At 37.4% G+C, this 27,500-nt stretch overlaps 1 protein-coding gene across 3 annotated transcripts in view; it reads left to right on the top strand.

Moving 5' to 3' along the window:
• The first annotated feature begins 3,082 nt into the window (after positions 1-3,082).
• LOC144974847 (SRSF protein kinase 3-like) overlaps positions 3,083-27,500 on the top strand; it is a 61,111-nt gene continuing 36,693 nt past the window's right edge. For 2 of the 3 annotated variants that reach the window (XM_078918202.1, XM_078918201.1), the window contains exon 1: positions 13,809-14,923. In XM_078918202.1, coding sequence (XP_078774328.1) covers positions 14,640-14,923 — 284 coding nt within the window. In that variant the 5' untranslated portion in view covers positions 13,809-14,639. Of the gene's footprint in view, positions 3,157-3,247; positions 3,312-13,808; positions 14,924-27,500 lie in introns of those variants that run through there. The other variant, XM_078918203.1, reaches the window with a different exon arrangement.

The raw sequence follows: 27,500 nt of genomic DNA, 5'->3' as shown, positions 1-27,500 counted from the left end.
GGGTTGAAATAGGATACTGTTTCAAGCAAATTTTTAATTGCCTCTAATTTCAAAAATATTTGAGTTATGATCATTCTGACAACTTTGTAAGCTTTCCTATGTCCCAGAGATTCGATTTAGTAAAAAAAGTGATTTTATGATTTTTTGAGAGATACTGTCCTTTTGTTGGTTAGGGCAGAGCAATCGATGATTGGATAAGAATCTCAAGATCTCATATAATAAGGTAAGTTTTGGAGAGGTGATATCCCCCCACCCGTCATCGAACAGAACTTTCATTGCGTTATATCATATAAGCTCCGCCTCCTCTTTCTATTCCGGAGTGACGAGATTAGACGAGAGGACGCGAGAAAAAATTAACCACGTGATCGGTAAGTCGATCGTTCGGGTTGCTTCGGCTTACAACTATAACTTGGCATTAAAAGCAGCTGCCCCACCGCGTCAAAGCAGAGAACCACGGGTAAGGAGGCGAGACGGCCAAGTGGATACCCGGATCCTCGCTGTCTGGGTCGCATTTTTTTCCCCTAGAGAATGAAACTTAACCCTTATTGCTCACTTGGTAGCCTAGTTTGTACTGTGGCTGACGCCTGTAATCTCGGATCTTTTTTTATTTTTTTCGAGGTAGACGTTACTATACAATTCCCCCGAGGATTCGATAGAGAGCATTGGGTTTTATAATTGCCTCGCGAGGACCCAGGTTTTTAGAGTTTTTGGCAAGTTGATGGTCATTTAAATCAATCGATATATGAATGACGAGTTTTCTGACCAAATTTTAAAATTTGTGTCTTTCCAGGGTACGCAGTTAACTGGTTAATGCGAGGACACAACCATTTCAACTTTTGGGACATCGGGTATTTATTTATTTATTTTGCTTTGTCTGACACTGTTTAACAAGCATTTTTTCAGATCTTTATCTTACATCAGTGTCCGCTCCCTAATCTGTCCGTTTAACATTATTTATCTTACCATTCCTGTTTTGCTGTCATTATCTTTAATGTTACAGATTAAACACGCCTCTTTTAACGCAAACTTCGATTTCACTCTAATTTCATAGGTAGGGTATCAATTGATCAGTAATAGCCTCGAAACAAACGACACCTTATGCTCAGAATAAACATTGCTGAAGTCCTTTAAATTCGGATTTTATCCCGGTTTTTTATATCGCTAAACTTCCCTTTTGCTTCCCTTTTGGATAGGACACTTGTCTATTGCCAAGTACTTTCCGACAGATCTAACCGACCCAGATAGTCAATCCCTTCTGGGTGGACAGGGAAGATCAGAAAAAATCTCGATTTCACCCGGCACCGATCCCGTTCTTTTTGTGTTGATGTTAGTGCTCTAACAAATGAGCTATCTTGACCCACTACTGTCAAAAGATTGGGTATTTCCAAGTATGGCAGCATTATTCTGTACTCGCTGTTATATCTTTTATTTGACGTCAGGAATACCAGCGAGGATGAAATAACAGGATCAGAGATGATAATATGACAGTTTACAAGACTCTAAAGAACTGTTTCATCAAAATTGTCAGTTATTCTAAATCAAAATTCAATGCTCGAATGATTGATAGATTGTCTATTGATAAAGAGCTGTCTCAATGGACACCTAAGTGTTTTGCAGCACTCGAAAACAGTATTTTGTATAGATAGAATGAAGTTGACGTCACTCAGGTCCTTATAATTGTTTTGTTTGTTTTATTTTCCATCCATGTTTATGAGTAATTCTAATTAAACTGTACTAACCAGACTATAAAAGTTCATGGTTACACATAGAGTTTTGTGTGTTGGTCCGTTATAAATCCGGATGGCAATGTTGTGAGCTTCTTAACCAAGCGCATACTATCTATTGATGCATCCGTTTAAGTAAAATACTCATAACATCCACCAGCCAAATTAAACATACCAATACACAAAACTGCGTTTAACATTTAACGTTTACAGTCTGATTGATACAAGTTAGTGAGAAGTAATCACTAACAGGCTGTCTAATAATAACAACAAAATCTGAGCAGTGCCAACTTCGTTCCTTCTATTCATAATAGGGAAGAAAAGTAGTGACGTCACACATTCTATTTTTCCGGTTCCAAAATCATTGGAAGTTTGAATGCAACCTGTCTTTCGACAGAATAGATTGCATATTGAGTCATAAGGTGGCATATTTATTCTGGTAGCAGGATGTATCGGCAAATTCTAAGGAATACGGGGCGTAAAAGAGGGAGGATAAATTATTTTTATTGACAACCAGCATATATTTAGACCAGAAAATAGATGGCATCACTCTGAAACCAGAGGGTCATTCACACAAGGTATGTATCCAGTCCGCAGGAAGAGTGGTTTTACACTTTCAATGAAATTGGAACCAGTTTTTACACCACACTTTTGTTCCCTATTGTTATCGTGGACACACTTTACTATCTGGGACTCGGCAGTCTTTTGATGAAATTATAATGCAGATTATCTTTATAGTGTCAACGTTACCTATATCATATCCAGTGTCGTGTTCACCAACATTGAGCGTGGTCAGTGACCAACTAGGTGACAAAACAACATCCGTTTCGTGCGTCTTGCTTGTGATTAATGAACAAAAAAACATGTATCCATTCAACTCATTTGCCAAGGTGTAAAAGGTTAATAGCTGTAATAAGCAGTGACGAATAAAAGTGTAAATACATAAAGGGCATAGCTATAGCACGTGATCTGATAGCACATAAACTGCAATTTATGACTTGGAAATGATAATTCAGTTTATTTAAGTTTAATATGACCAAAAGGGGAATACTGAATTATTAAACCGCAGAAGCGGTTTATAAAATATGGATATATATCTTACTCAAACGGAGCTTGAGGAGAGGGAAGAAATTGGGGAGCAGAAGGAGAGTGATGAGGAGGGTGGAGGGAGGAGAAAGGGGAGAAGGAGGGAGAGAAGAGTTTAAAAGTAATGATTTACAAGGTATTATTAAAAATTTTCTCTCGTGAAAAAAAATGCATGAAAGGGAGACAATAGCTAAATTGTCAACATTCAAAGTTATTGAGAATTATTTCCCTTCAAAATTCCGTTCAACAAGTTCTTTCCCATAATGCAACTAAGCAACAGTACGCATGCGTTGTAGTGATTAAACGAAGGGAAAATACAAGATGAGCTCGAAACTTCCAAGGAACGGTATGACTTTTATGTTATTTAAATACAATCTCATTAGGGCCACAGGCATTTTTGAGGTTTCACTAATGTAATACAACTTTATTTGTTTCAGTCTTGGCCCGGAAAAAACGCTCGAAGGCAAAACCACGGATCAAGCAGGACCAAAAGAAGAAACTGTAAGTGCACTCTAGACATTGTTTTCCTTTTGTTCATTACCAATCATCAATGATTGATTACAGTTGCAGGTCTGGCATTGACTTGATTTCACGTTGTTAGGTTCATACTTGTATGAGGTCAATGCATTGTTCAATGATAAAATGTTTACATATCTTGGACCATTTCGAGATTGACTGAACAGTGTCAGTGATTCACTCAGCCTCACTGATCTGAATCAAGTTATTTCTTCGTTCTCACTTGTGATCTGAAAATTTTACGTTCGTTTTTTATTTTTAAATTTTAAATATTTTAAAGATATTTTTTGAGGAATTCCATTTTTTGATCCAAAATAAAAATTAAAAAATGCTTCGGGGGTAACAAATAAATACAATTGGTAATTGATGAAGTGAAGATTTGAATTGATAAGGAGTGAGTGTTTATCAGTTCGATATTTTTTGAGAGCGCACAAGTCAAGTAAATTCAAAGGAGAGTTTAGTTGAGTCTGAGGTTTGTTTGAGATTGTTATTGTTGTTAAGGCTAAGGCAGTGAGGCAGGCCATGCAATGACAATGACAGGGCATTGACTAACCAACCAGCATCTGTGCACTCTGTGGTAATGCTAAGTTCGCTTCTCTCCACCTCCCTAACCACTGATACTATTTAGAACATGCATTCCACTAGCCACTAGAATAATTAGATTTAGTGATTAGTGCCATTTATTTTTATCACTCAACTAAAATAGCCATCGATTACTGTCAATCTAATTTAGACTTTAGACTTAGCAAGTTCTTAGATCATAATTTTTAACAAATCCTACCTTTAAAAAGTTTTAATTCTGCTGTTTTCAAAGAACATTCACAACTTGAACTTGAAAATACTGGATGAATTTCAAAATTTATTTTTTCACTTTCACTTTTCCTATTTGGAATTTTCATCATTCTCACTTTAGTCCCAAAATAGATCCCAAAGCAACCAAATACATAAGTAATTGTTACAGAAATTCTATGACCCTTCTTATATTACTGGCTCTTATGAAGGGAAAAGGCTATTCGGACCCGAGTCTGAATTGCTTCCCGTGGCAATTCGGACCCGGGTCTGAATTGCTTCCCGTGGCAATTCGGACCCGAGTCTGAATTGCTTCCCGTGGCAATTCGGACTCGTCTAAACTACATAGAACTCCGTGGCTAACCAGGGTCGAGTCTGAATGACTCCATAGCTCTTCGATTCGGAATACTGCAATGCAATGCGCCCGAATGATGAACTTATCATTAGTATCTATTTTTATATAGAAATAAAACAGCATATTTTTTTTAATTAAAAAAGAAATAAGATACTGCCTTTTGTCAAAGCCCGACCTATACTGCCTTTTAAATAAAACGCTCAATGCCCAAAGTCATATTATTCTCTTTTCTCTGCACTTTTCGCGGCCGCAAATAGCAAAATATATAATGTAGATATGTCACGCATGTATCTTTTGCAACACGCTCATGGCAAATCAAATAAATCTTCCAATCATTACATAAAGACACTCTTTTTTCTATGCGAGGGCAAATTGATTGTTGACGTTAATAATAGCGACTAAGAATTGTAATCTCCCAAAGACCACGAATATTTAGATCTATGTTTTGTTTTTTAAGGCGCTTGCAACACATTTAGGTCATATCAGCGCCAGGAAAAATGGAGACATTGGAGTTCTAGAATTACAATTAAAAAGTACCCAAGAAAAAGTAAGACAAAGGGGAATAATAGATAACCGCTTTTGAAGGTATATCTAGTCATCTTCGGGAGTTCTAAACCGTGACTTGCTCGCTCACTCGCCCTCCTACGGACTGACAACTGAGAACGAGCAGCTTCCACCCACCTTACCACGCTTCACTTTCGAGCCAGCTTCCACTTCCGACACTTCCTGTGATTGCGCAGGCGCATTGTGTCAGGAGTCCGAATTGCCACGGGAAGCAATTCAGACTCGGGTCCGAATTGCCACTTCGCTTATGAAGATGGAAGAAATATTACGGATTTATTTTCCCAGCAATTTTCTCGCAGTTTGTTAGAGGAAATAATATTTTTTTCCCCAAGTTAGCGCAATTTTAAGGAGAGAAAAAAAATTCTCTTAAACTTTAAACTTTCCTTGAAGTTATAGACGCTTCTGCTCAGTTCCACGCCTATGATAGCTAAGTCGGTCTCTAAATAAAAGTTAGTATGTTATTTTTTTTTCATGGTTGAGTCTTGTATTACTGGCATTTTACCATTTATTTCTGATGAATTTTGTGTTGGTTACTGATTTAGAAATTTTCAAGTAGGAAATGTGTAAATTCAGTTATTTTCACAGAAAACGAGCTTGGATAAATTTAATAAAAATTGTACAAATTAGTATGTTACTACCATTACCATGACCTTTTTAGAACGCACACTGTAATCTTATTGGTTTACCTCCTGTTGAAAAGATCAGGGCGGGTATAATTACTAATCGTCTAGTGTTTCCACTTTTACTTTTAATTTAAAATATGGATGGATAATTCAACTTTTGATGTATTTAGTAATAATCTGTTTGGAACTTTACTTTTTAAGGCTCATGTGATGAAAGCATTATTATTATTGTATGGCTTGTATTTATCCAGAAAATCTTTAGCAACTTTGACGTATCATTTTCATGTCTTGTTTCACTATATAACCTTGCCCACCTTGATCAGATATGTAAAGCTAAAAACATCCTTTTCAATTAAAGCAAATTAAAGTTTGTAAATAAAGATATAACCTGGGTCTGTCAGGTTGCCATCTCTAATTAATTTTTGTAAATTTTCTAGAAAGGAAGGATGGTAATCAGCAGTTATCAAAGTTTTTATTGAACAGAAGTCAAAATATAGAAATATGTCATGTGACGTCATCCATTTTTAAGAATGTCAGAGTAGCTTAATTTCAGAACTGACCTCAAAACATGTATAAACAAGGAATGGATGATGAGAACAGAAACAGCCAGCTAAATCTAAAACTGATAATGCTGTTGGTTTTTGGTGGGTGGAGGAGGGGGGGGGGGGGTTTAGTGAATTAAACCTGCCTGGTTTGTATTCTCTTTCCCGGTTTCACTAATAAGTACCAGCTTTATTTCGAGTTTGATAGCATTTTATTTTTTTTTAAGAAAAACCTTCATCACCAAATACATCGTGATGATCATCGTCATCAATAGCATCATTGTCGTCATTATCACCAACACCATCATTCTTTCTGATCTTCATTTAAATCCCAGATTTGCCAAAAAGTTTTCTTAAATTTTGTCTCTGAAAAGTTGGCAAGCCTCCTGTTTGCTGTGAAGATAATTTTTTAACCCCGTGCCCATCCAGTAATGATTGGATAGTTGGGTCTCGTAGGTCTGGCAAAAAGTACTTTGCGATTGACTTGTATTCTATCCAAATTGAAGCAAGCAGTTGATATTTTCCTTTTGACACAGTAGAAACATGTCTCCGAAAGGCCACTTTTCTACCTGTTTTTAAAGGTCTTGTGAAGATTATTTAATGTGGTATCATACTTATAGCTGTAGGATAAATTGTTGCAAACAGTGGAGTCTAGCATTTTAATATTTATCACTTTTGCAGCAAAGCAGTGATGATAAAGTTCTGCAAAAATCTGTGAGTTTAAATTTGCTCGGACTCCACTGCCTTTTTTTGACGGTTAAAGGGATAAATGAATGAGCTTTATTTAAGTTTTGAAGGATAGAAATAAACTGAAAAATTCAGAATAATATACCGAGTTCTCTTAACTGAACCCCAACTTTTCTTTTCATTTTCCCGCCCAAATAAGCATGTTTTTCATTTCAATTGCTTGGATTGCAATCTTGCTTTCAGTATTCAGTTTTTGGATTGGTAGATCTCAGATGAATACATTGGAACAGAAATTCATCAAATACCTTTTTATTTTTCTTAATTTATCTTTTTACCGTTTGCTTTTAGGATACAATATAGTTCCTTCATCAGAAATTGGCTCAATCCAGATTTTTTCAAAGTTGCACACTGTTTAACTGTTTTGTTTACATTCCAAATACTTGTACTTTAGCCATATGTTTATCTTCCATACAGTTCAAATGCCCAAACCATCCTTCGTCCTTTCATTTCATTTTTATTTTAATTTTTTCTTTATTAAATATGAGTTATGGATTTAGCCTCTGCCACTGTTCTTCTTTCACAATTTTCACTCCATTTGAACTTCAGGTTTACACAGAATTGGGTCTAAATTGATGCACTCATGAAATTTTTTGATTTGCTTTTTTTCCAACAAAAGTCTCTTAAATTTGTCTGTTTTCTAATGCTCTTGTTTTACCTATATTTTTGTATATGTAAAATGTCTTATATTCAGATTTAGAGTGATACATTTATCTAGGCAAATTTCCATTTTCCTAAATTGTACAATATCACAATGAACTATGCAATGGAAAAAGATTTATCAAAATTGTCACCACGCTGCCTACCAACTACCCAGCCAAGAAAAACTGATATTTTGGGATGGTGGGCTTTTTTATTTCATATATTTTTCTTTCTTGCTATGTCTGGCACTGTCTAAGCATGTTGTAATAACCAATTTAAATTTCATGACAAACTAAAATGCGAAACGTCCGGAAGTACTTATAGAGAAATGTACGTGTTGCTTCACATTGTTTGGGTAACTGGTTACCAGTGGTGATGATGTACCTACACAAATTGGTGAACCTAATAAATATGAAAAATAGTCATCTTTACTTATATGAATGACTCGCTTATTTAGCATTTCTTCTACTTCCACATCAAGGCACCTTGATAATAACACTTGCCATTTTAATCACATTGTCAATTATCGCTTTCCTCTCTTAAACTGCAATCATTTATTTAAAAAATCATGTCTATAGTTTGTCAAAAAATTTATTCAATTTTTGTAGCGCTCATTTACAAGCTGGTCTAACCACGTCAGCTTAGACTGGCACCAAATGTCAAAATTGCACAAGACCACTTTATGAGTTGTTGGTCAGAATAGGGGGGGGGGGGTTGGTCTGGATTGTTTTGTAGTTTCTTTTTTCTCTAAGGAGCTGAAACATGAAATTGCATGTTTTCAAGCTTATAAGTTATAGATGCGCTTTTAAAACAAATCACAACTTATTTATAAACTATTCTGGCAGAGTAGTCTGTCACTCACATTCTCTCTTTTAGATGCTGTAGGATGAATGCTTTGCATATATGCACATCCTTATTGTCAGTCAGTGGTTTATTTAAAGACCTCTAACTTTTTCTCACATTGCAAATGAGATGACCATTCTTAGCAAGACTGCAGAGCAGATATAACATTGTAATTTCATGAACATAATATTTTTTTAAAAGAACGTAATTAACCAAAAATAAGAATAGTTCATATTCACAAAGACATTTAAAATAAAGGGTAATTGGTATTACCGGGTTCGTAATTATTAATCAGTTCATAGTGAACCAAGACTTCATTGATTAGTACATTTTGTTTTCTTTTCTAGTCCCTTTGTCAGGATTTTTCATGGATAGTTGTAAGTGTAGACCAATATGTTATTGATAATCCTATCATCTTCTGTGTTGACTGCAGGAGCTAAACTGATCCTAGAGTGCCTTTAAGCACTATTAAGGGCCCTAGCAATTGAACCAAAACATTTCTATTCCTTGAAAGTACAGCGTGATTGGCACATGTAGCACTTATACTGGTGTTATCACTTTAATCATATTTTTTGGGTGTTTTTGTTCGGATTTTACAAAATTAAAATCTTAAATTGAATGTTACTAAGAGGCCTGTTGCTGTCAGTATTATTTTACTCAGAAATAGAATGTCAAATTGAACTGGTCAATGTGTAATTGACATAGAGTAGAATTTGTGCATTTTTGGTTTATATACAGATCCTCTGATCAATAATTCTGAAATTATGGTATTTTGTTGGTTGCCTGCAGTAGGTTTGGGTTAGTGATGAATTAGGAATTATATTCAGATTTTAATATTGATACAAATGACAGCTGGATGAGGGTTGGTTTGTGGGTTTATTTATTTTGCATTTTTTTTCTTTTGTAAAGACAAATTAATGGTATTGATAGGCAGTGATTTGCATTTTTGCCTTATTTATTCGTGTTTTTATTATATTTTATTTCATTGTTATGTTTTTCTTTTCTTTGGATCTTCTTTCTACTAATTAGTCTGATTGGTTTTATCTGTTTACTTAATGTCATATTTTAAATTAAAGAATTAGATCAGATCAAGTATTTAAATGCGAGAGCTAAATCGTTTTTCAAAGCAGTAGTTAGATGGTTGTTAAACCCTTTTTTCCTTTCATTTGGATCATGGGCAACCCGGTTATAACCCGTTTTTGGTTGGGGTTTTTTTTTTCAGTTTAGTTCTAGTCGTGATGTTTGTCATAAATGATCTATAAATTCCCAGTTATTATTGGGAGCAGTTATTCCTGTTGGGTTATTTTGGTAAATGAAAGGGTATCTTACTCCATCAGATCGGTATCGCATCTCAATCACTTTGTAATCAAATGGAGCTTTTGCTCAACCTTCCCATTTATATTCTCTTCTTTCAGTCGCTGGATCGAATATAATATCAAGCGGAACTTGTAATTCAGGACTTAGTATTAGGGGGGGGGGGGGGGGGGGGTGCTGATTTCCCCCCCCCCCCCCCCCCCCCCCTTTAGATAGTGTTTGTAACGACTGCTCATCTTCTGTTTGTTCACCCCCAAAAGGTTTTCATTTTATCTCACACATTTTCTGGTCTTCTCTTACGCTGGTTGACTCTGGTTTATTCTAACATGGAAACCCTCAATTGCAAATTGTTGTCGCCGGGGATGGATTGGTTGAAGATAGTATATTTATGATGACATTTTGTATTGGGTAGATCTTCTTTGTTAACCATAAAATAGCTGCCCGTTGAAGGTATGTTATATGAATATTTTTGTTTATCGTTAAGTGGTTGATGACAGATGATGAAAATGTCAGTTTGTCGAATTGTCCTTTCGTTGTAATTTAAAAATGATTATATTGTATACAACCGTTTCGCCGTTTCCACGTCACAATGAATAACGCAATGCGCTTCTCTTTTTGTTTCATTCATTCTATGCAGTGCAAGTCGCCTTTTAAGCACCTTTTTTGTGTGTTGGGAATTAACAGTATTAATATTAACGATATCCATTGCTGTCTATATGCAGGTAATCATTTATACCTAAGTCGGGACTTGTTTTAAATACTTTACCTCTAAGACATAATATCCCAGGCATATTTTATGTACGATAACTGTTGTCCATTCAGTCGATAGCTATACGGATTGTCGCTTGACTTTGTTATATGTTATATAGGAACTTCCGCATAGCCATCAACACCACAATACATCGCTTAATTAATGGTCATTGGTTACATAATGGTAACGCTGACAGTCAATCGATAAACATCATAGACGTATTTTATAGAAAGCGGAGTGGCATCCAGTCTTTCTATGGCAGATCCTCTCAACAGGGCAGTTTGCAGAACTTGTAATGGTGAGAGAACATTTGCACCCCACCATTGGTCTCTGCTTCACCCCGCTTGTTTGTTTTTTCTTTTTCTTTTGACCTTTCCATATACATAGGTTTAATTATCTCCTGGTGATAATCTTTCGCCTGTGTCTAGTTAGAACTTTTAATGGCCTCAATCTAGACATGACTATATATCTGACAATATCTTTTTACTGTCTAGGTTCAAAATATCCAAAGAAATTTCCCATCCTATTCTTATTTACATGTCTTGAAAAATTGTCACATTTGCCTTACAACCCTATAACCAAGCATACCGCAATGATATAATATTATGCGAAGACATAAGTAGATAACATTATTTTATGTATAAAAATACCCAAGAGGCGGTTTGTTGGTTCGTCAAAAATGAAAATAAAATTCTTGAACTGTTCTACAACATTGCGCCAGTTGTTCTTCGATCTTGAGGACGTTTTTGTTTTTATTCTGCCTCTACACCACGTTTACCTCGTTCCTCTCCTTTATAAATTATTTACTCTATAAATAATAAAACTTGATAAGACGGTCACGCACTCCCGACTTCAAGACCCTTCTGATTTCCCCGGATTTCATAACTGCGAGTGTGAGTCGAGGGACGTTAAAATCGTCAGTCCCGTCCTTTCGTTTCGTAAATTTGAATTTGATCATTTTGCAGAGGCGATAGTTTATTTGAGTAGGCAAGACCAAGGGAAACAGGTGCAGGAATGTTGTTGCATTTTTTTATATGGAAGTTTCGTTTCTAACAGCGTTTTTCTTCAATTGAGACCGATTAAACGAATGTATTTTAAGGGTACTACTACTACTACTACTACTACTACTACTACTACTACTACTACTACTACTACTACTACTACTACTACTACTACTACTACGACTACTACTACTTTAATTCTGATCATTTATTTCCTTTTACAACCATTTTGGGGAAGGGTGGCAATATTTTGTTAATTGTGTCAAAGCTTGTTTCGCCTTTATTTATTATTTTGCCATGATAATAATCAAGCACATGGGATCTACATCATCTCGTTCGCGGCATTTGAGCGAGGGTCGTGTGCCTTCTCTTTAATGATCTAAAAACTTCTACATATGTGTGATAGTCACACGTTCTGTCGGCTCTCTCTTCTCGTCCTGATTATTAAGAGTGATCGTTGATGATAATGATAGTATATTTTTTTTTACCTTCCCTTTCATCCCTTCTGTCGTCATCCTAGAACGAGGCGATTTGGCTGTGATCCATTGTATTTATCATCGTTTTTTTTTCTGGTCATGTTGGAGTCAACAAATATTTTTTTTTAACTTGTGGTTTCGTCACTCTGCGAGTCGTTTTAATAACTTATTTCAGTGGCATTCCGTACCCTTTTTTTTTTTTTTTTTTTTTTTGGGAGACGTTATTATGTAGTCATTCGAACAAGGCACACTGGTAGAATTTGCTGGACCTGTTTCTGATCTTGAGTTTATCTCTATATGAGAAATGTGCATGCAGACGGCGATAACTCCTGCTTTAGCCGCATTTGAGGATATATTCAAGTTGTTATTATATCCTCTTGTCTTGTTTGTTACTCAGTCACTGGGCAATCCAGTTTTGGTGTAAGCGCCGTTTTGTTGTAAGTCTTAAAATTAACCCCGTCTGTAAATTTCTTCAACGGGATTGCAACATGTTGATATATTTAATTTTATGCTTGTCACGTCCTCGTAAATACGCCTGTGATATTTAGTTTAGTAATATATATATAGAAATAAATTGAAATTAAAATAAAACGTTAACAATTAAATGTAGAGACGTATAATTATCCGAATCTATGTTTATGTCTACCTTGAATCCGTTACATTACCAGGTTGACTTGACACCGCCGTATCCCATTTACCATAATAAGGATTTCGACCTAGAATCGATTTGATATTATGAGCCGTGTTGTGAAGTAGTTATTATAATATTATGAGAGAATAAAGAAAATGAAAGCAAAAGTGTTGTGAAAGAGATGAAGTATGGATTCTACTACATTCACTCATTCGTCCTCCTCCTCCTCCTCCTCCTCCTCCTCCTTCTTCTTCTTCTTCTTCTTCTTCTTCTTCTTCTTCTTCTTCTTCTTCTTCTTCTTCTTCTTCTTCTTCTTCTTCTTCTTCTTCTTCTTCTTCTTCTTCTTCTTCTTCTTCTTTCTCTTCATCCCCTCATCAACGATTTTGTTGTTGTTGTTGTTACTATTATTATTAATAGCGATGTTCCCATTACTATTTCTGGTAAAGAAGACACATTCGAACACACAATGCTTGAGTATCCCTTGTATACACTGTCGAGTATCGTTCCCATTCATTTGTTTTCTTGTTAGACTTTTATAATTTGTGGTCATCAGAATAAAAGGAAGCGCCTTTCTGTATATTGTTGCAAAAGTATTTGCGTAGTGATATTTTGACAACGAAATTAAAATAGATTCTAAAATGCAACGGTAAAAAATACACCCGGCTTTCACAGTAACGATAACAATTTCAAAACTTGTTTGAATTTTTTCATGACCTGTAAAATATTCTTCAAAAGGTCTTTGTTTTGAGGTTGTTGTTTTTAGTAGTAGTCGTTGTCGTCGTAGTAGTAGTAGTAGAAATTAATTATGTTCATATTCGATTTGATTGGGTGTATGTGGGTGGCGAGCGGTGAGTGGAAGGTTATCATGGAACTTTGCACTTCACCATTTATTATCCCACTGATTTCACCTCGTTAACGATAGCATCCGCACTCGGATTGGCAGCTGTCTGCTTTCAGTGTGAGCACCCTAATCCCTTTCTCTCGTCTCATGCGGTCACTCACTTGCACCCCTCGCGCACCATGCCGGTACCAGTCAGTCCCGTTTGTAGACACACAATTTATCAGCGCCCCCCCCCCCCCCCCCAACTCCCTCGCTCTTCTCTCTCTTATTTCTGCTCTTATTCTCTCACTCGCCTTCGCCCCCACCCCTCCCATTTCCACAAGCAATCCATCCACCCATTCTGCCCTTCGATACTTTAATCTCACCCACTTCACTGTTTTGTCCCGAGGAGATATCCACTCTTGTCCTGGTAGTTTCTCGGCGCCTCTTGCTTTCTTTGCTTTATTTCGCGGGATTCTACCCACTTTTCTTCAAATGGGGACTGCTGATGCTTTACCTATTTAGGAGTTAAGTAGCGATTTGGGAATTGAGGATCGACCTACTGTGGTTTTATGTAACAACCTCTTTTTAGCCCAGTGTTGTTTATTACATTTGTGCTATCTGCTATATCTGGCTTTTCAACCCTTGTTTATTGGAGATTTTAGGAAACGACGCGTGCTGTGAGTCATTTTTTGGGTTTTGTTTTTTAGTATTTCCGGGATAGTGTAGTGATGTGTCAAAAGTTATATCATTGTTTTGATTATGTTATCTTTCGGCTAAGATTTGGATCTTTGGTTGCTTTGATCTGTATTAAACTCCCTCGTTATTGTTAAAGATCGTTTATCTCGATGGTTGGACTTGTAAAATGCATCCAAATGATGATGGATTTGTTTGTTTTTGTCAACATTTCATTCACTTGTTAAAGGACTTTGGAATATTATGATTATTATTAATTTTTGGTATTATTAACATATTAGGTGTGATATTCGGATGTGTAGATTTGAGGAATAGAGCAACAGTGCTCAAGAAGTGCCCTCTGTGGCCTCTCCAATTCATTCATTCGTGGCGGATGCATTTCAACTTTCTTACATAATCTGGATGTATTGACCATTGTCTTGCTTTTAACCTGGATGCATTTGTTCGTTATGTGATGCTTTGCCGAGTTCATCTCGTTCTCATTGCACCTACAATCCTGCAGAAGGGCAGTGGGACGCGTTGATGATCATTGTGGCTTTGAAGATGATGATTAAGAAACTGTCCTCTTGGGTACGGCGCAGACGGAGATCCTCCACCACCAGTACATGCAGCAGTCGATCCACCGCCGCCTCCACTACCACCAGCACCAATAGGTCAGCTGGCAATAAGACCGGTGGTTGTAGGACAGGCAAAAAGGACAACAGGAAGCATATTGCGGTTACGGCCGTCGGTGGAAGAAATAGTAATACCCACAGTAATGTTAATATGAACAAGAACAAGAATAGTCAAAGGAGAGATGACACCAGGTGAGGCGGGGGATATAATTAATGACAATAAGGTGTTGAACGATTGGATCTTCCTGAGTACGCGTGACTTGAAGTGAATGAGATACGTCTTATCGTGCCGATTTTAGGTAGTAGTAGTAGTAGTAGTCGTCGTCGTCAGTCTGTACGTTGTGTGCGCGTGCGTAGTGTGTGTGTGTGTGTGTGTGTGTGTGTGTTTACCAATCAATGATTAATCATTTGTGTAGGTGGTCGATCTCATCAATTCTAAGATCGATTGGTTTAGTCAACTTCGGACATCTTCTGTTTAGTTTGCTAGTTCTTGCGAATACACGTCTTTCCTACGAATTTACTACCTAGCTGCTTAAATGTCAGTTTTTGGTGGGCGTGATAGGCAAGCCTTTTATTATCTTTCTCAGCAATTACCCAATTTCAGGCGTTTTTGGGTCTTAGTCTAACTTGACACCATAATGTGTATCTGATTTCATCCGGAATAAAGAAAATGACCATAAAAGCATATTTCAGATTGTTATTACTCTCTTGGTTACGAACGTAAGATGCAATTTGACGTTAAACACGTATCTAATGTTAAAAGGAATAAGGATTTAAAATAAATTTAGTCTGCTGTTTTTTAAGTTGAACGATCAGTCGCCTTAAAGTAATTCTAGTGTTTCCGTCCAATGTGCTACGAGCCTTTATGTGCACTTGGGGTCTGACTGAATCCAATGCTTTTCTATATTTCTTCTGTGCTTAGAGATAACATCAGCTGATTTCAATAACTTTATCTCGTACCCCAATTCCGAATTGGGTTACAAATGAAGAAACACGTCGTGACGTTCGAATGTCAGATGGCTAGACACGTATGGAAGGGAAATATTGTTTGAAAAATATTTTTCAACTATTAAATAATTTTTTTAATGTAAAAAATACTATAGGCAATTCATGTTAGGTTGTTTGTGAAAGCGAATTTCAATTCAAATAATTTTAGAAATTCAAGAATCCGTTTTATGGAGCTAGGTTGTGCTAGATCTGCTACACAGGGATGGGTATTTTGCGGATTTGTTTTGGTTTTTATTACCATTATTTAAAAGAAAATATTTATTTGTTTATTTATTATTTTGGTGGGAGGGACAGTTTGACTTCTATTACGTTTACTGGATTTGTTTTCTTTTCCACCCTGTGATTGCAAGGGCCATCACATCTACATCTGCCTCAACCGTGACTTTTTCAGGTGCAAATCCAACCTAGGTCTCAATTCTGACACTTTTCCAATGATGAAGGACAATTAAATAATTTAGTGTGTAGTAACCTTATTTTTACCTCTCTATTATTATAACTGATTTTTAAAACAATTAATTCATTTACATTTTTTCATCTTTGCCATTTGATTTTTCTCTAATAACATAATCGCAACATCGTATTTGGACAAAATTAACGGGCCGCATACACCTTGCTGATTTTTATTTCTTTGTTTTTTGTTTTACAAAGTTCGTCCCCACCCTTTGTGTTACAAATAGATGAATTATTAACATTTGGAAGTTATCAAATGAATTCAATAATTACTCGGGCATATATATTTCTTCTTCCAAATTGAAAAGGATATTAGTTTTTGTTGTTGTTAAGGTTGGGGGGGGGGGGGGGGGGGGGTATTCGTCTAAAAATTATACAGTCCTAACAAACTGATGAATGAAGCTCATCAAATTAAGGTTAGAAAACCAGCGAAATTACACGTAAGGCATTTACTGAAGCATATGTGGTTATTGATTGAAAAGAATGTACATTTCTGGGTGGGGATCCTGACCTCCCATAGTGGGCAGGGAGGTACATGCTGTGTCTTCTATCCCCCCTTACCCGTTTTCCAATTGTTTCCTGTCGTTGTCTTGGAATGAGATTACTTAGTTTGTCCTGACCCTTGGCTGGGAGGGAAACAGACGAATGTATAGTTATAGTTTTGGGAGATGATATATTTTTCCTTATAAATCATCTCTCTGTTATGCATTGTGTTGTATTTAGTTTACATATTATATTATATGATTTGTAAACATTTGAGTAAATTCCTCTTAGTTGGGAACTGTGCTCGTGTCTGGATGAGACTTTTTGGTGATCCCAAACTAAGTACTTTGATAGTGTGCTCTTGGAATCTACATCGGTTTCCTATTTGAACTAATTCCCCTTTGTCTTACCTTTTCTTACGTGCTTTAATTCTAGAACTTTTTTACTATCCCATTTTCTTCCTTTTTACTGGCGCTCTGGGTGGGGTTCCTGACCTCCCATAGTGGGCAGGGGCACATACTGTGTCTTCTATCCCCTTATATCTGTTTCCAACATGCTTTCTGTCTTTGTCTTGGAATGAGATTACTTGGTTTTGTCCTGGTCCTGGCCCTGGCCGGAGTCCTAGCTGGGAGGGAAACAGTCAAATGCATAGTTATTGTTTTGGGAGATGAAATTTTTGTCCTTGTAAATCATCTCTCTGTTATGTATTATTATATTTGTTATTTTGAATTTATAATGTAAGCATTTGAGTGTATTCCTCTTTGTTGGATTTTGTGCTTGTGTCCGGATGAGACTTCTAGGTGGTCTCAAACTAAGTTCTTTGATAGTGTGCTCTTGGAATCTACATCTGATCCCTATTTGTTCCCAGTTCCCCTATGTCTTACTTTTTCTTGGGTGCTTTATTTGTAATTCTAGAACTTTTTACTATCCCATTTTCTTCCTTTTTACTGGCGCTGATATAACCTAAATGTGTTGCAAGCGCCGTAAAGTCCTTAAAAACAAAACAAAAAAAACAACAACCCAGAATGTACATTTAAATGTGCTTTAATGAAGACATAATGCACACCTCGTATTTATCTATGTCCACGTGATACTTTAAAATTCTTTTTATTTTTATGCGTGTGTGGATAGGGGGGGGGGGGGGGGTATATTATTTCTTTCTTTCTCCCTCTCTTTCTTAGATACTTTGAATTGGGTGACATTTAGGTTATTTAATTAGAACATCGAAGTTCTTGCAATCCTAATGACCTTATCGAGTTTTCGAACCTCATGCGAGAGTGGGCTGGAAAGTTTTGCATTTTTTCCATATAATTTCAAAGATATTTAACTTAGAACATTACTATGTAGCAATGACTATCCCGCACAAATCTTTGGGCCTCTTTTTCGCTTACGAAGTGCCCGAATTCGCGTCCAAATATGGGACGAAGCTGTTTCGTATATGCTATTAAAAAAAAATTAATTACGACGCTGTTTATCGATGAATATGACTGAAAGTTGGCACACAGAAAAAAGATCATTTTAGATTATGTCAAGCGACAAAACTCGTGCGATTTACCGTTAAAAAGACCGTTAAAAATAGATTTTTACTCTTTGGAGTAAAATATTTCTAAAACTACCGGGCGTGGAGGTTTTGTCGCTGACAAGGTAATACATGAACATTTCTTCTTTTTGGTTGTAAAATTTCATACGAATATGACGAGTACTTTTCCCGTATTTTACAAAACACCATCCGAATTTGCTCTTCAAGTTTCAATCTTTTAATTCACTTATTACGCAAGATACAACCAAAGGTCGAAAAAAAAATGCCGAAAAAGCGTCCCATATTTTCGCGTTTTTTTTCTCTTTGCGTGTCATCCAAATAAATTACACCTTTGAAACTGCATAACTTGTTTATTTATGAATGGATTTTCAAAATTCAAAAACATTTTTACTCAGTGGAGACAGGGCTTTGATTTTAGACAAAAATTTTCCTCAAAAAGAGAAAAAAACATTTTTCATAGTCATTGCTATACTATGTGGTGCACATACCCTCTAACCAATTGGCGTTGATGTGTCAAAATTTCTAAGGTTTATGCCGTCTCTGCGTGACGTAATCACTCTCGTCCTATTATTACTTGGTCAACAATCTCGGTCAAAACAAAATCAAAACATGAAAATTCGATTCAATCAGCGTGCTGTTATTGAATTTCTGAATGTAGAAGGCTGATCTTCATCCATTGAAATCCATAAATCAAGTGGATGTCTCCCTACATCCACCCTGCAGTCCCGACCTAGCCCCTTAGACTTCTTTTCCCCTAAATTGAAGGTTGAAGGAATATCTCAAAGGAAACCACGTTGAAAGCGACAAAGACGCGAGGAGGCTGCTGTCCGATCTTGGTGTGGAGAAAAAGGACGTCAGATTTTTGCAGACGGGATGCGTCAAATGGTGCGGCGGTGGCAGCTCTGTGTTGGTTGTGGCGGTGACTGTGTCGAAAAATAAAGTAAGCAATCTGTAGTTAAGATTTCAAGCTTTCCGTTGATGTATTGTTCAACGAATTACAGGGCTGAGAATCTTCCGCCTGAAGGCGGATTTCCGCCTAAATGGTGGTTTATCTCCGCCCATCACCATCACGATTCCGCCTTTTAAAAAGGCTCACCACAGCCACTACATCAACATCCCTATCACCACTACTTTTACAACCACCACCTGTACTACAACAACCATGACATCATCATTCCTATCACCATTACTACTACAACCACCACCACATCGTCATCCCTACCACCACCACCACCACCACATCATCATCCCCACCACCACTACTACTACCTACAACCACCACCACCACATCATCATCCCTACCACCACCACCACCACTACAGCTACAACCACAACTACTACAACTACCATCACATCATCATCCCTACCACCACTACTACAACAACCACCACCACATCATCATTCCTACTACCAATACAAATACATCCTCCACCATCACATCATCCCAACTATAACTACTACAACCACCCCACATCATCCCTACCACAACTGTTACAACCACCTCCACACCATCATTCCCAACACCTCTACAGCTACAACCACCATATCATCATCCCTATCACGACCCTACTACAACCACCATCACATCATCATCCCTACTGCCATCTTTTCTTACTACTACTACTACAATATGTTGTAATTACACTCTCAGCTTTTGAAATTCCTCCAAGTGGTGTCAGAAATTATTGCGACACACATTTTTGATTGCATCTCAGTAAATTGTTTATGAAATTCAAATTTATACGTTATCATCGCATAGATAAGTCTTGAACTCCATTTTTGTGACCAGTCATTCTCACCCATGAACCATCATGACATCATCACCATCTCTACCACAACTACCACCACTACAACAGCAACTATCACATCATCATTCATCATCAGTAACACCATCTCCACAACCACATCATCACTGCCCTCATTGTAATCAGTACCACCTCTAGTGCAAGCACCACTATCACATCATCTTCCTGGTGGAATCTTTTGACTTGCATGGATCAGAGTTGCTTTCTGCCTTTGCCTTGACTTGATCATTTTCCTGGCCGGATTCATTGGCACGGAGGGAAACAATTAAATGTATAGTCGTTTTTGGGGGATGATATGTTTGTCCTCGTATATCATCTCTCTTTTGTGTGACGTTAGATTTGTTGTTCTATATTTTGTATTTCTCTCATAAGGATTCTGTGCTTGTGTCTTGGTGAGACTTTTAGGTGACCTCAAACTAACTACATTGATAGTTTGATCTTGGCGTCCGTTTGTGAGCCTTATTTGAACCATTCACTTTTTCTTCGGTGCTTTTGATCTTACTTAAATCTATATTTTTTACAGCCCCATATATATTTTAAGTGCCGCTGAAATGACCTACAAACATATATGTATACACATGCACACAAAAATCAATAAAATTCACTCAGTTCTTAAGTCTCGTTAATTTTTCACTTTAATTTTTCTGTACTCATCACTACACTTTGAGATCTCTCTCTCTCTCTCTCTCTCTCTCTCTCTCTCTCTCTCTCTCTCTCTCTCTCTCTTTCTCTCTCTCTCTCTTTCTCTCTCTCTCTTTCTCTCTCTCTCTCTCTCTCTCTCTCCTCTCTCTCTTCTCTCTCTCTCTCTCTCTCTCCCTCTCTCTCACAAATCAGTAAAGTGCACCCAGTTCTTTAGCCTCAATAAGTTTTCAATTTTCATCTTCATGTAGTTAACAATGATACACAGACACACACACACCCACATACACACACCCACACACATACACACACACACACACACACACACACACGCGCGCGCGCAGAGGATTCAATTAAAATGTTAATTTCCTGGCAATTGCCAACATGAATCATACGTTAACTTAATATTTACGATTAACAAATAAAGCACATACACACCTAACAATAAAGTTGACTCAGTACTTTTAATCTCGGTTAGTTTTTCACTTTAATCTCTCTGTACCTATCACTATATTCACTTTGAGCAGTCCTGGGTGGGGATCCTGACCTACCATAATGGGCAGGGAGGTACATGCTGTGTCTTCTATCCCCCATACCCATTTTCCAATTGTTTCCTGTCATTGTCTTGGAATGAGATTACTTAGTTTTGTCCTGACCCTTGCCGGGGTTCCTTGGCTGGGAGGGAAACAGTCGAATGTCTAGTTATAGTTTTGGGAGATGATATTTTTTTCCTTGTAAATCATCTCTCTGTTATGCATTGTTTTATGTTTAGTTTATTATATGATTGGTAAACATTTGAGTGTATTCCTCTTAGTTGGGACCTGTGCTTGTGTCTGGATGAGACTTTTAGGTGATCTCAAACTAAGTACTTTGACGGTGTGCTTTTGGAATCTACATCTGTTCCCTATTTCAACCAATTCCCCTTTGTCTTACCTTTTCTTTTGTGCTTTAATTGTAATTCTAGAACTTTTTACTATCCCATTTTCTTCCTTTTTACTGGCGCTGATATGACCTTAATACGGAGTTATAGTTAGAGCATGAAGCTCACCGACCGATCGACTTTAACGATCACGTGTTCAATTTTTTCTCGCGTCTCTCGTCTAATCTCGTCACTCCGGAATAGAAAGAGGAGGTGGAGCTTATATGATATAACGCAATGAAAGTTCTGTCCGATGACGGGTGGGGGGATATCACCTCTCCAAAACTTACCTTATTATATGAGATCTTGAGATTCTTATCCAATCATCGATTGCTCGTTTGACAGTTCGCTTGTGAACAGTTAGGAGACCATCTCTTGATTTATGGGCAGGCGGCTTTGCGTAAAGGCGTTGAGTGTTGTATACATCAAAGAGTACCGCTGACCGATGGGTAAATAGTGGTTGTGTAACCCAAAAGCCCTGCCGACTCGACTGCAAGGTCTTGTATGTAATAGTTGCGTAATCATTTGGAAGCTACAGAGGAAGGTGTTTTTGTGTAATCCCTTTCACACACACGCACACACACACACACACACACACACACAAACATATACAAACAATACACAAACAATTCACATCCCTGGTCATCTATTGCCTATATTATTAATGTTAATATATACATATATCCCATGCTGATTGTCACTACCCCCCACCCCCCAACCATTTCCACAATCCAAGTACCAGCAGCCTTTTCTCTTTGATTTCGTATCATGGTCTACCCGAAGCCCAACACCTCGATCGTTTGAGGGTCAACCCCCCCCCCCCCCCCTCCCCCGACCTTCCCCCGTAATCAATTTATAATTTTTTGATCTGTAAAGAGCACCACATGCACAATTATATACTATTGAATGACACTGACCCCTTGCCCCTCCCCTAACACAAGCCAACAGCAACACAAGCTATCCTCTATCACGTGACCTTAGATCCGATGCTGCATACCGCTTGAGAGTCTTCACTATCCAGATCTCGTTCATGGTCACGTGAGAAGGCTATATCCGTTGGGGTTCGGCGTGCGGCGTCTCGTTCGGCCCGATTTAGTTAAAAGCCTAATGTGTTGCAAGCGCCGTAAAACCCTTAAAAACAAAAACAAAACTTTGAGCAGTCTCTCTCTCTCTCTCTCTCTCTCTCTCTCTCTCTCTCTCTCTCTCTCTCTCTCTCTCACTCTCTCTGTCTCTCTCTCACTCACACACACACACACACACACACACACAAATACACTCACACACACCTGGGTGGGGTTCCTGACCTCCCATAGTGGGCAAGGGGGTGCATACTATGTCTTCTATCCCCTTATATCAGTTTTCCAACAAGCTTTCTGTCTTTGTCTTGGAATGAGATTACTTGTTTTTTTCCCGGCCCTGGCCAGAGTCCTAACTGGAAAGGAAACAGTCAAATGCACAGTTATTGTTTTGGGAGATGATATTTTTTTCCTTGTAAATCATCTCTCTGTTATGTATTATTATATTTGTTATTTTGAATGTATAATGTAAGCATTTGAGTGTATTCCTCTTTGTTGGATTTTGTGCTTGTGTCCGGATGAGACTTATAGGTTATCTCAAACTAAGTACATTGGTGGTATGCTCTTGGAATCTACATCTGATCCCTATTTGTTCCGTTCCCCTGTGTCTTACTTTTTCTTGGGTGCTTTAATTATAATTCTAGAACTTTTTACTATCCCATTTTCTTCCTTTTTACTGGCGCTGATATGACCTTGATGTGTTGCCATCGTCGTAAACCCTTAAAAACAACAAACAAAAACACACACACACAAACACACACTGCGGGTGGTTGGATGGGAGCATCACCCTTGAATCATATACCTATGATGTTCGCATGGGTGTACGATCCGATAGTGATGTCGTTTCTTCTTCTCTTTACTAGCCTATCCTGCTTCTTTGGTTTGTGATTGTATTTTTGACAGGGGATATTTTTTTTCCTGTAAATCTTCTGCCTGTTTGTTCTTGGGTATTTATAATTTAGCTTATGATATCTTTAGGTTATGATTTTGATTTACATTTGTACTATTTTTGTTAGATTGCTTGTTTTTTGTTTTGTTTCAGCGGTCTCTCATATAACCTCAATTGTGTTGGAAGAGACCTAAAGCAACAAAAACAAAAAACAAAACAAACACACACTATCTTTCCTTCTGTCAGACAAACCTAAATCTATAAAGTGGATCATATCCTTTTCACATCAGCCATCATTCTCTCTTTTCACCTTCAACTACACACCTTATCATCATCACCACCACCACCACCTTCACTATCATCATCACAATCATCATCATCATCATAATAATAATAATAATCATCACTGCCACTACTACTACAACCACCACCATCGCCACACCATCATTTCATGAAGCACCACCATTACTACAACCACCTCCACCACATCATCATCATCATTGCCACCACCACTACGACATCATCGCCACCACCACTACGACATCATCACAACACTATCACCATTAAAACAACAATCACTACCACATCCTTACCACCACTACTACAACCTCCTTCAACACAACAATATCACCACGACCACTTCTGCAACCACCACAACCACATACATTATCATTACTGCCACCACTCCAACAGCCGCCATCAAATCATTATTACCACCACACCTAACATTCATTTTAATATTTTATACCTCATAAATTGGTTTTGGAACTTTACTTGATTTGAAACAAGGGGTATTAGGATGATTATAGATCTCAATAGATTATATTTTGTTTGCAGAAATTCCTGTTTAAGCATTGAAATTGTTCAGAATTGTTTCTGAAATTTACGTGAGCCAAATTTTAAGTTGACGTCTCTGGTCAACTTGAAACAATGGGATGTGGGCATTAGTGAATCTGTGAATACGGGAGATGTATGTGTCTACAACCATCATCACATCATCATCCTTACCACAACTACTACAACCACCACCACATCATTATCCCTACCACTACCATTACTACAACCACCATGATATAATTACACTTTCAGTTTTTGAAATTCCTCCGAGTGATGTCAGAAATTGCTGGGAGACACATGTTGGATTGCATCACAATAACTTTTAATGAAATTTAAATTTATAGGTTATTTTTGCATGGATGGTTCTTGATCTAAGCGCTGAAACATTTCCTCCTTTTTAGTGACCAGTCATTCTCACCCCTGGAATTATTCATAAAATTGAGGGAGTTATTACGGAAATTGCAAAACTTTTCAACCTACCCTTGTTTTATTCTTATCGGTCACGTTTTTCCATTCTGTTTCTTATTACGAAGAATTCGGTCTGTAATGTAATCTCATGCTATCAAAAACCCACAGTGGTGTCTGTGATCCGGGAATGGAAATAATTTGCGGGTGATTGATATTTTCCAATCTGATTTCCTGACTTGATCTCTCGTGTGCTTGTTGATGAATGAAGATTTGAATGAAGATATGCTCTCCACACAAATACTCATCCTTACTTTTATTTTCATGTTCTATTACTCCGTCCCATCGTCTTTCATACCATCCTAATTGTTCGTGCCTTTGCTTAACTGTCTGGGTCCGGTATTTTGACCACTGTCCGGTCCCTAATGAGGTGTCATTTAATTTGTACGAGACGAACGTGCCTGCCATGTTGGCTAAGAATTCATTTATTATTACGGGACTCACTCACTTTGTTGTAGTCTACCTCGCCTCTCCTCGTCTACGTCAACAACTACAGCTATGATAGAGCCAAGCATAAGAACCGGTGATGACTGTTTCTTCATTTTAGATTATGTCGTTCCCGGAGAAGTAGGTGGTTTGTCTTAATGCAATTTGGAGTCGGGGAGATTACGGTCCTTAGGATTCATCGTCATCGCTTCTTATTGCGATGACGGATGACACAATGCAGGGATACGTCGGTCAATGTGCAAGACGCCGGCAAATGATTTATTTCCCAAGAGGATCGATCTCTCTCTCTCTCTCTCTCTCTCTCTCTCTCTCTCTCTCTCTCTCTCTCTCTCTCTCTCTCTCTCTCTCTCTCTCTCTCTCTCTCTCTCTCTCTTTCTCTTTCTCTTTCTCTTTCTCTCTTTCTCTTCCGTATAAATCTTACTAAGAACGAATTATCGATCTGCACTCTTTTGAGATTCATTATGTTCCTTTGTCCTGGTGCTGATAAGACCTTAAAGTTTTGCGAACGTCGTCAGTATGTAAGTTAGTGACAATATATTTACCCCCCCCCCCCCCCCCTCTTTCTTTTTCTTTCTTAAACTCATTTTACGTTCTATTCTCCGTTTTTGAAAGTGCATCCTGAAAATTTCTATTGAAGCGGATTGAGATCGGCCAAGAACATATTATGATTGCTTAATTTCACAAAACTCTGGTTCCAGAGTTGTCTCATCAACCACTGTGCTCTAGTTTGAATCGATGAGTATGTTCGTATATTTGGGGGCTCCTCAAAAACGGCTTTTACCAGACGAATTATGGTTCCATATTACTATTAATAATAATGATGATTATGATGATGATATTATTAATAATAATAATAATAATAATAATTATTATTATTATTATTATTATTATTATTATTATTATTATTATTATTATTATTATTATAATGATGATGATGATAAATGACACTTGTATAAAGTACGGCCTGCTGGGGGATGATGAGACGCAAATAACAAGCTGAAATTGATAGAAAATATCATTTTAATAATTTATTTATTCATTTGTTTGTATGTTTGTTTATTTACATGTTTATTGGGGTTCAGCTCGTGTTATGCTGTTGTTTTTGTTTTTTTTGAGTGGGTTGCCGAATGTCCGTTGTTTGCGATCCCTGGACGCTATTATTAATTTATCATAACATGCAACATTTTGCAGTTTCTAATGCATGGGACGGATCCATTAAATCCAACGTGCTGTAAACTCAATTTTCCTCTATGATCTTGGCTAATTATACAATGCCGTCGCACGTTGTAGCAGATGTTTGCCAAAAGCACGCTGCATCTCGCATTAAAAGCGAGTATGCATTAAGTAGGCATATTTCATTTTCCATTTAACTCAAAGATGAATCCATATGAAATCGATTTGTTTACAGATTGATTGATATTCGGCCAGACAGTCACATAACTTCGATTTCGAAATCCTTCCAATCCAATTATATCTCTGTTTTGCACGTTGCTCGTCAAAACATGCATCTGACGGAGTCAAGTCATTATGTATGGCATTGGCACCGATTTAACCTTTGTTTAAAAAAATCAGATTATAGTAGTTTTCTGAATAGACTACACCAAACCTTTATTATTATTTTTTCAAAATTTCTTTATGTTCTTTCCCCCTTTTTTTCTAATTTTATTGTTGTTAGTCGTGGTGGTAGTGGTGTTAATGCATTGATAAGAGTCATCACACTTTGTTTCTGCCAATAATTCTTAATGCGCCAGCAATTTACTACACTGGATAGAGTGATAGAGGCAAAAGTAATTTTCAAACTTTTAATGGGAAGTAACAAGATCGTTCTGTCCAGTATTGGAAGATGTCTTTGTGACCCAAGCTGTCTTCTATAACCGAACCCATGCTACCATATCGATCGTTGTAAAAGGGCCCTCGTTCCTCCAATTGTTTCTTTAAAAATCTCCCTGAAATTGTAATTCATAGGTGGTTTGACGGTGTGTTAACTGTTTTTGACTGTATTTACTATCTCATCGTCAGATCATGACCTCGATTGGACTCGACAACTACCAAACGGCCGATTCCCTTGGGACATCCCATCGGCGTTACTCTAAATATACGTTACTCTAGACACGATCTTGGTGGTGAAATTGCCAAAAACGGTTCGGAAATGGGGAGTGGATTGGTGATGAGTCAGTTTCATTTATATTATAATACTGTCCCGTTGTCTTA

Source organism: Berghia stephanieae, chromosome 6, assembly GCF_034508935.2.
Source record: "Berghia stephanieae isolate SIO BIC M18660-M18661 chromosome 6, UCSD_Bste_1.3, whole genome shotgun sequence".
NCBI lineage: Eukaryota > Metazoa > Mollusca > Gastropoda > Nudibranchia > Aeolidiidae > Berghia > Berghia stephanieae.
This window is presented reverse-complemented; position numbering and strand designations above follow the sequence as displayed.